We start from the raw sequence: 15,934 nt of genomic DNA on the forward strand, positions 1-15,934 counted from the left end.
TTACATATTTAATTAAACTTGATCATTGGCAAGTGCTGCAGAATCACCCTATGAAAGGAACACTTCAAGGGAAATGCACAGGGAACTGGCACATAGTATTTGCAGACCATTAGATAAGAATGACAGTAGCTGGCAGCTGACAAAGCAATGCTTTAAAGATCGTCTGCCAAGTAAGGTGCTATAAAACCAATAAGATTGTAAACTCTGAAGAGATAATATAGAGCTATTTGATCACCCCTACTCTAAAAAAATCAACATAGAAAAAAGAAAACAATTTGTCTGATAATTGTACTCGTCAAATACTTACTGTATATAATGACAGACCATGTCAAGTTGATTATATTTGTGGTTTCTCCATTGAAATTACCCATTACATTCACATAATTCTGAAGCTTTTTAAAATCTCACCTTTTATAAAATAAAGATTGGCCCAATGCCATATCTGTCAGAAATTTACTGCGTGAACCTAACTGCGTAAATGGTTGCTACTCCTTGGATCTGCACTGAGTTGACACTTTACTGCTTAATCATAAATATTAAGCTGAGATACAGGGAGTTACCATTTTTCCATTCATGAAACATTAACTACTTATACCATTTTAATTTTAAATATTCAGAAAAAAGCATGCAGTGGCTTTCAAGATAAGCTAGATTTCATTGTTCTTAAAACCATAATATCATCAGTCCTTGATTAGCATAGAAACTATGGGCCTTGCTGCCAATTGTTGCTACAAAACTGGTTTAGTATCACTATTAAAGCAATTAAAAGCTAGAACACACACTTCAAAATTTTCACGTGATCTATGCACCTATCCAGAATAGAGACTCTGATCAGTATGTTCAAAGACAGCTTTCTGACAAGGTCCCTCAATAAACACTTTACGGTCTGATTTTTTTTTTTTTTTTTTTTAATGTAAGCATGTTGCACTAACACTTTGAGACAGAGAATAAAGATTGAGGTTCCCAAAACAAGAGTCCAATTCTGACATTAGTATAAGGCAAATTGCTTTTAACACCCGTGGCTTTTAAGCCAGCCTACCATACCTTGCAGCCAAGTATAGGAGAAATTCCCCAGTGTTTTTCTTCACAGAGTTCACATTTTGGTCCCTGAGTGTGAGGGGGACAAATGCATTGGCCAGAATCAGCATTACAGTTGTTCTGAGTATGAGCACAGTCACAGGCTGCAAGAGAAATAGGACCAAATGACTAACTTTATCCTTGCTTTAGCTACAGAGAAGAAACTCCAGGACCAGTGCTAGTCTTACTTCTCTTAGTTATGCAGTAAGGTTTATCCATTCCACTAGGAACTCCTTGGCATCCCTAATCACTGAGAAACAAATTACGACCACAGTGACATTTCATCTTTTTATTAAAAGCCCATTATTGCTTCTTGACATAGCTTGTTTGGTGGTTTAAAAAGCAGTGATGCATTTCCACAGGGGAATTAACAAAGCCAAACAAAATTATTGTGGAGAAGAGTAAATTTGTAGGAAAAAATCTATTATAGAGGATACAGAATACATCAGGGGATATGAAAATGTTCTCAAGCAGGTGAAAGAATTAATCGCAGGAATTAGCACTTTTCAAGAATTGCTTAATGAATAATAGCAATGAATAACTACTTTTATAATAACTAACTGCTGCAGGAAGTACTATCTATTTAAGAAATGCAATACTATTCTTGCTAAAAAGCAGAAGTTCAGGAAAGTGGTTTTATTAATTGTTTTAATAACACTTACAAAATTTTAAAGACTGAAATTCTTAAATGTAGTTAAGGGGTCTTTGATTCTTAGTAAAGACACAGCATATATGTTCCAAAACATAATCCTATCACATAATCTCATTGCAGATTTCATATCATTATACTATTTGAGGCATGAAAAAAATATTTCTGTCAGGTTGGAGAAAAGGTAGGCATTCCTTTAGATCCACTGTGTTGAAAAGGGAACCTTATTAACATGATAAACTAGGTTTTTTGATGGCATATTCTCTGTTTGGATTAAGATTTTCCTCTAAAACTTGATGATGATGACTAAAACTGTACACAGCCAGGTGATGATGTAAAAACAGAGTCAATGGCATCAAAGTATAAAATATATTTTTAAGAATTAAAAAAAAAGGTAAAAATCTGTAAGATGAGTCGCTCTTAACTTTTACGATTAAAATAAGTTTCTATTCTCTCTGAAGGACTGAAGGGTTTTGTGAAAAAGGAGACAAAGGAGCTATTGAGGATGTAATACTTCTCTCATGCAACCTTTATGAGCTGTTATTTCATAGTCAGCACCTTTTGCAAGGAATGACACAACAAGCAGTCAAAGAAATGTTTTGTTCCCTAGCTTAATCAAAATATTAGGAGACCGTTCTACAGATTTTTCCATAGTCATCAGAATAACTGACCTTTGCCAGAGTTTAACACAAAATACATTGCTGAAAGAAATTCCAGACAAACCCTGAAAGGATCATGGATCAGAGCTTACATGTGCAGCCACCATCCTGGAACGTATGAAAACCATGAGCACAACGATCACACTTTTCTCCAGTCACTCCTGGTACACAGCGACACTGCCCCTGCTGATTGCAGTCCTCGGAGACTGAGCCAAATTGATTGCAGTTGCAGGGAATGCAGCCAAGCCCAGCAAGCAGGCCATAATAACCATTCTGTTGGACAGGAAGAAAATACATTTGAGCTACATTTCATAAATTTTTGAAAACAATATGATCTACACTCTTATTTTCTCTTGTTTACTTTCCCTGCTGTCTGACGTGCATGAATATTGGTCAGCACTGTGCGACTGCTGCAGGAGGACTCCTTGGCCTTATCTCTTCACTGTTCCCAGCTATAGGCAAGTATGCATTTGGGTGAAAAAGCAAACAATTAAATGCTCTCATGGTCCTCTAATTTCAGCAGTAAGACTTTGTTTTAAAGTCTATTTTAATTTAAAGACTTCCATGAGGTGAGGTGGGCTGTGCTGATCAGGCACAGATTTCTGTGAATGTGAATGAAAAACCAGAACAGAGCAGGTCAATGACCTATGGTACATGCGGATTGAAAGACATTCAGCTGGGCTGGCACAAGGGCAGTAACTGGGCAGAGATTTCCTGCTCTGGTCTCTGAGGCAGTTCTACACTTAGCAAAAGGCTGGAAACTGCTGTTTTGTGTCACCAGTGAATATCTATTTGTTCTTATAACAGGCCTGTCTTTTAGTGGAATCCGTTTTTGGCATTCAGCCATGATGTATTTATCCTCACCAACCACATTCTTCAGATATTCCCACTCAGAGTTCATTTTGCAGAAGCACAGCGCTAAGATCCCTTCACGTCTCTTAGCAGTGTTCTGATTCTTTTTTTCAGTAAGCCAACATGACCGCACGCTGTCAGTCAGTGCAGCACTAGCCTGAACAGCCCTATTCAGAAGGGTGCTGAGTCAACTACATAGCTTCACTTCTGCAAAAAGCACAGGCAGAGCAATTTGCAGTCGCAGAAGCCTATGCAGACAAACCTTTGGTCTCTGCTCCAGCAATAGGTCCCCTCTCCCCTGAATATATTTGCTGCTATTGTCTGTATCTGCTCTAATCAGTATCCATAGATAAACAGGAAGACCAAGATACAAAATGTGGATATTAGGAACAGGTGAATATTTGCTTACCAAGCACTTATCACATCTTTCTCCAGTCACATTTGATTTGCAGTGACAGAAACCTGTCTCATGATGACAAGTACTTGAAAGGGAACCATTCACATGGCACTCACAGGCTTATGTTTAGACAAAAAGAAACCAAATAAAAGAAAATTATTAATGTCTATCTATATGCAATCATTATTACACAGAATTCCAAATTTGGTATATAATGTGTGCTTCACCTGTTTACATCCCACAGGTGTTAATATACTACAGTAATATCTGTACTACACATATGGGCTAAAAGATAAAAAAAACCCTACCTCTGTGAATAGATACATTTGAGAAGTTTGTTTCTTCCAGCCCTATATGTAACATTCAGAAGTAGGAAATGTCTACACCAGGTCACTGGAGGGACAGTGCTAAGCAAGACAAGTTTCAGGAATATGAAGTGTCAGACCCCAGCATAATATATTCCTTCCTCAGGTTAACCCCACCCCCTGCTTTTCAACCTGCACTTGCCAGCTCACAACTAACTCTTTCAGCAAAGGCGCCTATCTCCCCATCCATTCTGCCACATGTACACCACATTTTTGTGTTCTTTATATTTTGAGAGTAATAATAATAGCTTACCACGACAGCTTTTCTCAATCACTGCATCCCCATAATACCCATCAGCACACTTTTCACAGTGGTGACCTGCTGTGTTCCCCAGACATTTCAGGCATTGTCCTGTCAAGGTATCACAGTGGCCATCTTCTTGAGGGTTTACATTGCCACTGCATTCACAAGGAGCACACAATTGTCCAGGCATGAGTGGATTTCCATAGTAACCATTGGCACACCTGCACCAGAGATTAAAACTTTATCAGCTGGAATGGGGTCATGTTAAACACTCTCACCACCCTACAGAGTATTTCCTATTAAATTTTTATCTAAAGTGTCTCTGCTTTACAAGCAAAGACAAAAGGGGAAGGAAAATATTATTCTGTACATGTGGTATGAACAATTCAAGGCAGGTAGGATGATAAACAGTTAGTGATGGCAATAATATAGATATTTTACCCAAAGCTAGAGTACATACCTTTCACACTGAGAACCAGCGTAGCCTGGAAGACATTTGTCACAGACAACTCCACCTCCTTCACTCAGCTGACAAGTAGGACTAAAGCTATCAACAATATTTATGGCAGTCAGTGTCAGTATACAGAACCACAAGACTTCTACAAACATTCAACGTCTACCCTTGAAGTCCATGCTTCTATCTACATAACCATGTAATTGCAAAATTTTTAGATTAACATCAATGCTTTAAACATGTCAAAATAAAGTTACAATTTTCAAAAACTCTTGAGTTTTTTTTCTGTCAAATGAAAGGAAGATTTAAAAACTTCCTAAAAACCTGGCCCTCTTTCTAGCAAATCTGTCCAATTCCTGTGCTGAGATCCTCTTTTTCACATGCAACCCTTCTGTTCTTCTGTTGTTTTCTGAAACAACATGGAGAATAATGGTGATTTTGCTGCCTAGTTCAAGGACAGGTCAAAGTATTACTTTCAACCTTCAAGTACAAATTGCATCAGTTCACTCAGCCTGTCTTCACTTAGTCTATACATTTGTCTAACTGGAAAAACAATGTTTCTACGAGATGTGCTCAAATGAAGAGAGAAAAAAAGTCCTTCTCTCTCTCCTTCAGATTTCATGACATTTTTTCTTTATCTCACTTTCTGATTTTGCTGAGGATGCAAAAGAAAATCTCACATAAGCCGCTTACTTGTTGGCAGCAGAAGTCAGAGGACATGCGCAGGGCTGGCAGTCCTCAGAAGTTCCTTGGGATGGACTTCCATAGAAACCAGGCAAGCACTGACCACAGAAAGGTCCTGTCGTGTTGTGCTGACAAGCCTGTGAGACATGGAAAAAGTATTTACTTATTTACTTTTGATGGTTTTTCAGCCCCCGAGGGATCCCTGCAGGAGGCTGCATGAAGTATAACATTCAAGGAGACAACCATGAAGAACAGAGCAGAACTTTGATAATAAGTGGGTTTTTTCCTAAGTTGTAGTAACAAATCGTAATTCTTTCCTACATTTTAGAATATACTTTACATCATGAAACCAGACATAAACTTAAACATGTTTTACACATTATACACCAACTTAAACATATTTTGTATATTACACATATTTGCAGCAAAAAAATTCTCATATATTTCTTAATGGTGTTTAGCCGTTTTATTTCTGTGACCTTTAAATTTCGGAAGAGATCTGAGAGCTAAATTCTCTCTTCAGAAGGTAACATGTAATTTCCACTAATGTCAGTCATGGAAGATGCACCTATATCCGAAAACAGATATTTACCCAAAACACTGTTTAATTTTTTTCCTTCCAGGAAAAGTTTTATCGTCAGCTGCAGCAAGCAAAGTTAAGATTTTTATCAGTCAATCTATGGTGACATTTTTATTTTAGTTCTGATTATTCCCCGCTTGAAATGATAAACTGAAACAAACCCTTTACTGGAAAACACTTTAATAAAGCCCCCTGAACATATTCTGAAGTAAACAATGAAAAGCAAGAAAAATGAACACTTGGTACCCATAGCCTGAAATTTACATGCACTGTAAGCTTGTCTCCCACAGTCAAAATGCTTTCCTAATTCCTAAACAGACACTTACAACACAAACACTTTAAGGGTGACTTACAAAGCAAACACCATGAATATCACACTCAGTTGCATGCCCATTGCATTTGCAGGGTTGACAAATACCTCCAAAGAGTATTCCATCCACACGGTAGTACCCAGGGAGACAGGACTGAAAAGAAATGGGGGGGTGGGGGGGGGGGGGGGAAGCAGTAGAATTATGCGCCTTAAAAGTACACATCAAAACATTTTCAAAGAGACCATTTCTGACCACCCACCATCTGACTCATTCACACTGTAGCAACTGAATGCTCTTTCAACTCTATTGATGTCACTGAAGCTCTTTTCTGTTGTTTTTTACTTGCACTGGGATAAAGGGGATAAGAATTAACTCCATAAAACTTTGATTCAGCCTTTTGTCCCCCGGAGGCACATAAGTTTTGTGCAGTTGAATATGTGAAGTTCTTTATTATGCAATAATAAAAACCAGATGTTCTACCTCCTCTGCAGAATCATTAATGATGCTAAGGCACAAGGCTTCAAACTGAAATTATTTGTCAAAAAAATCCCTGCTGTTCTGCAGGTGGTGCTCTGCCTCCCTAATCTTCTATTCACAAATATATGATACCACTTCGCGTGGCACATTTGACCCTCGTGGGATCTTCCAGAGGCTAGCATTCCTCCCTGCTAAGATTCCTTATTGCCTCCATAAACCTAATGACATAAAACAGCAATAAACTGTACACAATTCAGATCCAGGAAAAGTGCTATTAATGAGTAAGGTAAGCTCAAAACAGCTTCACAGAGCTTTTACAGCTGCTCCCTCTGCAACACTGATGTTCTAAAGTGTATCATCATCTTTTAGTGCCACCAAATAGAACTCAAGAAATAGGTTTAAAATCCCATTTAGTGTATCTGGAAGAAAATATCTACAGCATTGTGTACAGTATAGTAGACAGCATTTCATCACAGAACATATACTTTTATGGCAGTATAATTAAAGGCAGCCTGCTGTTAAATCCTAGATCCTTTCAGATAGAATTTAATTCTGCCTACATAAAACACTGTAAGAGGTTACCTCACAGGATATTCCTGTGTAACCTTGAGGACATTCACAGAATTCCACATCTGGTGCTGAAGAAAGAGCTATAACATTTGCACTTGCAGTATCCAGGGTCACAGAGTCCAGCCTAGGATCAAGCATGAAAACATCGCATCATTTGTTTCCCCAAACTTCATTTGGATCAGGATAGTTTGCTTCTAGTGGAGTAAAATTGCTGAGTGCTGCTCCCTGGCAGTGACAGCTGAGGAACAGCCATACATCTCTGCTGTAAAAGGACTATGACCGTAGTCTTATCACTGCATTTGCAATTCTGGGAGTAGGTGTGCCCTCCTCCTGTTAGCATTATTGTTACTACCACCGTCTCTTCTCCTGTGGAGAGGTTTAAACAAAAACTTCCCCCTCTGTCATGGTATTGGAGGTACATCAGTGGGGCAGCTTTCTATTGCTGTCGTGAAATAAGACAGATTTACTGCACCTTGTCTAAAACAGACACACATCGCAGGTAAGTAGTGACAAACAGCACCAGTCCATTGGTGCTGCACACAACCGAACAAAGCAAAATCTCTTACTACAAACAATGGCATCTTGAAGCAGAGACAATCTTCTTGGCCACAAGAAAAATGATTTAAATAAATCTTTACAAGCATTCCAGAAAGATGAACACACTGTCCCCAAATGGACATAAAGATCACCACTCCTCAGGGGCACAAAAGGGCACAAAGCAACTTCAGTATCAAGTCTCATGTTATTGACATGAAATGCTACCAATTAAGGAACAAGGAATCACAGAATAGAATCACAGAATGGTAGGGGTTGGAAGGGACCTCTGTGGGTCATCTAGTCCAACCCCCCTGCCGAAGCAGGGTCACCTACAGCAGGCTGCACAGGGTCTTGTCCAGGCGGGTCTTGAATATCTCCAGAGAAGGAGACTCCACCACCTCCCTGGGCAGCCTGTTCCAGTGCTCCGTCACCCTCAGAGGGAAGAAGTTCTTCCTCATGTTCAGACGGAACTTCCTGTGCTTCAGTTTGTGCCCATTGCCCCTTGTCCTGTCGCTGGGCACTACTGAAAAGAGCTTGGCCCCAAGGAAGAAAGGCTATTGGTGAGGCTAAGGGAATGAAGTGTATAAATTATGAAGCACTGGAACTGATTCCCTTAGAGCAATAAGACTTCATTCCTGTATGTCCTGGAGAGCAGGTAAAACAAAGATCTGTAAGGTCTGATGCAGATACTGCTAATGCGCACTTAAGACTACACAATGATGAGTTAATCCATTCCAGCCCAGTTTTCCTGTTAAGCACTCCCTTAGAGATGAGCGTCAGTAACATCTAGAGACATTAAAAGAAATTACAGCTAATGTCTTTACTGGCAGGCTTTCAATAGTCAGTGATGGATTAACTTGCCACATACCAAAATAAGCATACTGTTGAGAGTTTCAGAGGTATTTCCCTCTAACAAAGCAGCCATTGTAATAAGGCTTCTATGCAGTATTCCTTTAAAGCAGAAAACAATGTTTCCGCTATCAGGTATCTTTAATACAACGAAATGCCCTTTTCCACCCATTCCACAGAAATGTATTTTGAGGACAAGACCAGCCTTGAGAAAAATCAACAAAAAATATTTTTTTCTAGAAGTGATTAACATAAAACTTTAGGAATACTGCCACTATGGAAAGTGTTTCCTATGCACAAAAATAACAGAATTACATAGATTACCTTGAATATTTTCTCTCCCTCACCTGTACACAGCTCTTTCGGCAACGTTGTAGTTGGCCCTGATCAGAAGACGGGTCACATTGACCAGAACAGTCATCAGCCTTTCCCGGTCTATAGCTTTTTTTGTATTGAAGTCTATGAAATTCTCCGATACAAATTTCACTGCACTAGAGTACTCCTCATACGGCTGTAGTGACAAGCCTGCTGCTCTCGTACTCAAAATCTGCCCATTACCCTGAAATTGAAAGACAGAAAAAACACTTTCCATATTTGCAAGCAAATTTTATTAAGCAATTACATTTAGTGTTAGCTACACATCCAGATAACACAGAAAATAGGCGATCAAACTAGATTTCTTGCACTAGGAATAAAGTAAAATGTCTGCATTTTCTGCAGCTTCAAAAAGACTACGATCCCATTCTCTCTTGGTTCAGAGACTTCAGAATTACTTGATTTTCTTATGAAAAAATAATTAAATTAAATTTCAAAAATCAAACTCCTCTACAAAACAGAATCTCTTTTGTCCTTTGTTCTATTACTAAGCATGCACTACAAAATAATGTTTTTTTGGAGGGGCCTGGATTCAATATAGAGCCTTATTTTTTAACTGCAACATAAATCTAGAGAAGTAAGCAATCAGCACGAACACTCATCTGATTCATAAATGTAAGTCCTTCCAGATTATTGCAGTTTCTTTTGTAAACAGAGCTTTGTACATTTGGTAATGAACACCTCACCTGTTTACACATAGGTTAAAATTTAGGTATTTATCATTTAAAACTAGTATTGTATACCTACAATTTCAGACAAATGGATCAGAAAATCAGAGAAACGAGTAGTAACAAAATCTTGGTAGTGACTTTTAATAAGGCACTTAAAATTGACAAACCTACTATATACAAATACTAATGTATTTCCCTTTTTTTAAACCCTTTATAGATTCCTCATAATGTCTGAATAATTAGCAGCTGAAAAAAAATCCACCTGAATGATGACATCCACACTAGACACTATATCACTGTCCACACTCTCCATTGGAATGTCGTAAGATACAGTATACTTCAAGTCTCCACCAAATGCTGTGAGCTGAAATAACAAAAAGCAAAGTCTTAACAACACAATAACCTCCAACCAACACAAAGAAGTGACACGGGACAGTACAATGTGCAAATTATAGGAGTACATGACTTACAAATACCACTTTCCAGGGAAAATTTAACTTGCCGTGTGTATCAGTACAGGGACAAGCACTGGCTTGTTGCTGTGCAGGTGGGAAAGCTAGCTGAAGGCTCCACAGATGATTTAGATAAGTGCCCTCAATTCAGTGAAAACCTACAGGACTTTCAACAGCAGAGGTTTACACTACCTTCCTAGCCAAGGGGCACAGCATGTTGAAATCATTCACGTTCCATATTCCACCTTTCAGGCTCCTTAGCCCCACAACTGCCGCTGACTATTTTGAAGTAAGTTAAAGAGTAGAACCAGCAGTTAGACCTATATTAAATGAATAAGAGATCAGAATTTGACCAAGTGCTGCCCTGTGCAAAACTAATCTTTAATGTCACACTTCTGAGACTTGTTTTCATTTACTGTGTCACCATACTAAGAAATGGGGCTGCATGGGCAAAAAGACTGGACTGAAAATAATTACAGGTGAGGTTGCAAGGTTCCCTCTACTCAGCACTGGTGAGTGAGACCACAGCTGGAGTTCTGAGTCCGGTTCTGGGCTTCCCAGTAAAAGAAAGAGATGGACATCCTGGAAAGAGTCCAGCAAAGGGCCACTAAGATGATTCAGAGACTAGAATGTCTTTCATACGAGGAAAGACGGAGAGTACCGGAACTGTCCAGCCTCAAGAATGCCCAGGGAGATCTCATCAATGTATACAAACATCTGAAGGGAGGGTGCAAAGTGGATGGAGCCAGGCTCTTTCCAGTGGTCCCCAGTGCCAGGACCAGAGGCCGTGGACACACACTGAAACACAGGAGGTTCCCTCTGAACATCAGGAAACACTTTCATATTGTGAGGGTGACTAAGCAGTGATCACAGGTTGCCCAAGGATATCACGGAGTCTCCATCCCTGGAGATACTCAGACGCAGCTCTCTGGATATGATGCGAGGCAACCTGCTCTACGTGACCCTGCTTGAGCAGGGAGGTTGGGCAAAATGACCTCCAGAGGTCCCTTCTAACCTCAATTATTCTGTGATTCTGCTGTAAAAGACAGAAGACCCAGAGCTTTAGGTACTAACCAGGGCAAAATTTACAGACTAGCTGGCTGGAAACTAATAAATGCAAAAGAGAAGATGGCCAAGAGGCAGGAAAGAAGAATTTAATAGTCCTGTCTACTGTATTGGACAAGGTGTTAAGGGTGTAAGCTTTGGGATAGGAGCCAAGAGTATGGGCAATGTGAGTATATAAATTTATAACAGTCAAGAGAAAAAGAGAGATTATATTGTGTCAAGGACAAGCAGAGAAGGAAGTGGGGAGCGATGAATGAGTTCAAAGAGCAAGAAGAGGGTGCTGGGAATGTCTGGCCAGGAACACTATGATTTGAAGAGCAGAGATAGATTGAGAAGTCTGTTAATGTTGGGGTTTATGCATAATTTTTAATTACAGAAACTATATGTTTGGAGCAATATGTTATCATTAAAATAGAGAAACTATGCAAGAGTTTTGACTCTAGCTGAGAACTTACTTTATTTCCTAGATAGGTCTCAGGTGCTGACCAGTAATAAGTATGTTTCAGTACTTTCACAGCCTCAGTGTTATTAATACTTATTTGGTGGAGTCCATCAAATTGGCTTCGCTGAGGTTGCATGCTCCTTGCATTATACAGATCAGTAACAAGCCATCCAGTCATATCTGATATCTGCAAAAATGAACAGTAATATTAATGGAGTAAGGCTTTGTGTCATTGAGAAAGCAGTCACTAAACTTAACCCCTCCCTAGATATTCATCTGAACTGGTGGATCTGTAACACTTCTATTAGCCCAGTCTGACATCCAGTACACATAAATATGCCACTTCAGGCTAGGATTGTCTCTACATCTCTACTAGACGGAAACAAAAATATAATGAGTGTGATTCTCATCCTACCAACAAAATTATCATTATACCCATGTAATTCCATGAGACAGAATTACAGAACTTCAAAAGCTTTGAGGTGTATCATCCCCATTTATAGATAGGGCTGAGCTGCAGGAAAGTTAAATCCAGAGTCCCAGAAGAAGGAGCAAGATGAGACAACTTTGTTCTCCTCACTGAAAGAGTTTTATACAAGCTTCTTTGAATTTCAGTCAGTTTCATGTGTTTTCCTCTCTTTTTATTGGCACACAAAACAGGGACCAATGTATGACTAGCTCTGCAAAGACACAGAAGGAATTTGGTGGAAAAATAATGTCCCCAAAGCTCCCTAACTCAAGAAGCGTCTATTCAGAAGACAGTGATATTCATAATAACTCTGTTTTCTAAGAAAGAGTATTGACAACATTGGCAGAGGCCACTCCGGCCTTAACCAATAGGTATGAGAGCAAGGAAACAGGTTTGGGTTCATCTCTTCAATATGCAAAGAAACTTTCGACAGCACAAGATCAGAAAAAAATACACTTTTCCAGTGCATTATTGTAGTCTCCACTACCCAGTGCTTCTGGTATTACTGCAAGCTAGTGGGGCCAAAACCTGCACTGGGACGACACGTTGACTACCTCAGAGCTGTCAACTGACACTGACAATCCATTCCTCTGTACAGAGACACTTGCCAGAATTTGAAGTTAACTTGGGTGCATGTCAAAGAGAAATATAGTACATTTTGCAGCTGCCTGAGGAAAGAATATGAGCTCATGGACATAACACATAAATACCTGACTGATGGGCCATGTTAGGCTGTCACAGACATCAGAAACCCCAAAGCAGAAACACTCTGTGCAGCCCTGAGGATTTCTTTCTTGCAAATTGTAGAATCCTGGTTTACAGCGATCACAGTTTTCACCTTCTACATTTTCCTGTCAATGGCATATAACATTTGTTTTGCATCAGCTTTATTATGGTAACAAATACAGTGGATTAGATGGGATTTAGGCATAACAGCATTCAGAAGGTTATAAAAGAAAACAGATTTCAGCACAGCAGGATTATTGAATAAGACTCAGAGCTTAAAACTAAAACATATTAGAAAAAAATCATCAGAATTCGCCAGTTCATCAAAACCTAAACATGCCCTGGCAAGGGCTCTATTGCAGTGAAATTTCAGCACACGGGCAGGCTTTCAAAGCTTCTGCCAGCTTGCCAGTCTACTTCTCTCGTCGTTTGATTTTGTAGGTTGCTCTGGAGAAAAGTTCTCACATTTACTGAATCCCAGTGGTCTACATACAGCCTAAGCTCACCTTCGAGGCCAGGCTCCTGGAGCTACCACAGCCAGCTTCAAGACAACAGTTCCTCAACCACCTATTAACACTTACACTGTGATCCCCACCGCTGCTGCCACCTCTTCCTGCAGGAACACCACATGCACTTACGCTAGACGGCAGCTCTTCCTTCTAACATGCTCTGGCTAAGGTCCAGAAACACCCTACTCCGAAAGTAGAGGCGATTACCTCCTTTAGCTCCTTTCACTGGCCTGCTGCCTCCTTACCGTACAAATTGGGTAGTTCAGGCATACTGCTGCATACCTCTTTTGATGTAGAATTTACAGGGGGGGGAAAAAAAAAAACAACCTAAAACAGTGCATCCTATTTTTGCTTGTAAAATTTGTTCAGACAATATGTAGTTATTTATTCCAGAAGTTTAGACAATTGCTGCTGACAAGCAAACCAGCAGAGAAAATATTTGGTAACTGCCCACAAAGCCGTGTAAACAGTAGAACTCTGTGCGTATTTCTACACAGTAAGATACAGAACATTTCCCGCTGCCCGGTACAAGATTCTGAACATGTCCTAGCTTCATATCTTCTAGCACTCATATGTCCAAGACCTGGACACACATCACTTCCCCATCTCAACCTCTGGTTTCCACTATCCTGCTGTTTTAAGGGGGCCTGTGTGAGTTCTGCATCGCAATTTAAAATACAAAGCCTGTGAACCAAATGCTGCTTTCAGAAGCAGTTACCAGGGTAACTTCACTTCAGCTAAAAGAACCACTCCAGATTCCAGACCTGCATCAGATTTGGTCCCACTGAGCAAATTTCAGGCTTACCGGAGAGTAATCTGACACCTTTGGTGGCAACACTACTAACTGTTTCTTCTTCTGGACCAGTGTTCCGCATGTCAAGCTTACATAAGACCTCTCTAAACAGGTAGGTTATCTGCTTTTGTAAGCGAAGTAGAAACTGCTTTTGCAAATCATATGAAAAAATCCCCAGCTCTGATTCAAAGGCTAAGGAAACTGCTTTCTATTTGTTAATATCCAAACTCAGGAAAAATATCAGGCAAAGGGCCTCCTGAGATAAAGAGTTTTTAAAATCTTGGATTTTTACAGAAATAGTATTTGTACGCTCTTTTCAGCTTTTTCTTTTCTCAGTCTTCAGGATGCACCTGGATCACACATTTCACTTTGTCTCTGTAACATTATTAGACAGAAATTATCTATTTCTTAACGAAAAATAAAAATTCTACCCAATGACTTCAGACCTCAAGAGCTGTGTTTCACAAAAGATCAAATATGAAATTCAGAGTTTAAAACAGAATAGCTTGCACTACTGTGTTGACAGACATTGCATGGGCTTAGAAATCCTGTCTCCTTCGTTTGATATTTGGAGCACACAACTTTTCTCCTTCCTTCCTTTCACCTCTATAGGCGGGCTGCTGACTGGTGACACTCTCAGTTATCTGGAGAAATTCTGTATGCCAGGCTCATCTGCCCCCCATGAAAGGGGACAGTTTCTTACCCAGTTTATACAAAAATTTTCACCACTTAGCTGCATCAGCTGATACCCACATTTTTCCTGGCTCCTGTTCACTGTCTTACTTGGTGACAAATACATAAACTATTAGCTAACATTTTGTTCAGAAAACTAAGAGTAACTTCTTCAAATATTGACACACAACTTTGCAATAATGTTCAGCAGAATCTACAGCTGAAAAATATTTCAAGGGGTCTGGATATTGACCAAAAAATAAAAGACTGCAAAACTTTTAAAACATTTTTTTATAGTTTATATTTTGTAATCAAATATTTAAACCATATTTCATACATACATCTAATGTAATTGTTCCAATAGTTCTTTCCAAGTGCATGCTGTTTCTTCACACAAAGCAGATGTTATAAACACATCCTTTCTTTACAAGAAATCAGTGACTTTGAAGTGAAGTATCAGCTCATCCCTAAAACAAAACCCAGCCGGGCATACTGTCATTCTCTCTGCAACCCTCCCTCACACTCACATGTGCAGTCATTATTTGATTTTAATGTCAGTCTGGGCCATTACTATAGAAAATGGTGTATCAGTAACATACATAACTACTCAACATAAATTACCATATTGTTCAGTTCATAGAATAGTTAGTAATTCTAAGTTCTAGGTTGTCAGGTGTACATTTACACCAGGTTACCTGCTATGAAAGATGTGATCCCTCCAGTTAATGAAGTCTTTTATTAAAAAGGAGTTTACAAATCAATCCACAGATTCCATTTTAAACAAAAATGACAGTTTCATACTCACTTTGCAAAGACAAGGTTCTGTGCACGGATCTTCATTAATGCTACCAGTCAGGCTGCAGTTACAATGCAGGCAGTTTGGATAGCCTTGATACCCAAACGCACAACGATCACATTTTTCTCCTGTGTAACCTTCTCTGCATTGACACTGACCTGGCCAAGTCCCTTGAAAAGCAAAAACAGAGAAACAATAAGAGCAGGCACTGGGCTGGCTTCAAGATGTCTCAGAGGGTGCAAGTAATTTAGCATTCCTT

The 15,934-nt window shown here is 39.4% G+C and overlaps 1 protein-coding gene across 1 annotated transcript in view; it reads right to left on the reverse strand.

The window, feature by feature from the left end:
* The window catches only part of LAMA1 (laminin subunit alpha 1), a 109,152-nt gene that overhangs the window by 52,167 nt on the left and 41,051 nt on the right, over positions 1-15,934 (reverse strand). The window contains exons 10-22 of the mRNA XM_075416444.1: positions 15,685-15,845; positions 12,890-13,030; positions 11,724-11,897; positions 10,014-10,115; positions 9,053-9,264; positions 7,332-7,443; positions 6,315-6,425; positions 5,391-5,518; positions 4,704-4,790; positions 4,253-4,464; positions 3,647-3,753; positions 2,478-2,658; positions 1,045-1,181 (exon numbers count right to left, since the gene is read on the reverse strand). Of these exons, the coding sequence (XP_075272559.1) occupies positions 1,045-1,181; positions 2,478-2,658; positions 3,647-3,753; positions 4,253-4,464; positions 4,704-4,790; positions 5,391-5,518; positions 6,315-6,425; positions 7,332-7,443; positions 9,053-9,264; positions 10,014-10,115; positions 11,724-11,897; positions 12,890-13,030; positions 15,685-15,845 (1,865 nt within the window). The remainder of the gene's footprint in view (positions 1-1,044; positions 1,182-2,477; positions 2,659-3,646; positions 3,754-4,252; positions 4,465-4,703; positions 4,791-5,390; positions 5,519-6,314; positions 6,426-7,331; positions 7,444-9,052; positions 9,265-10,013; positions 10,116-11,723; positions 11,898-12,889; positions 13,031-15,684; positions 15,846-15,934) is intronic.

This window comes from Opisthocomus hoazin, chromosome 3, assembly GCF_030867145.1.
Source record: "Opisthocomus hoazin isolate bOpiHoa1 chromosome 3, bOpiHoa1.hap1, whole genome shotgun sequence".
Taxonomy (NCBI): domain Eukaryota; kingdom Metazoa; phylum Chordata; class Aves; order Opisthocomiformes; family Opisthocomidae; genus Opisthocomus; species Opisthocomus hoazin.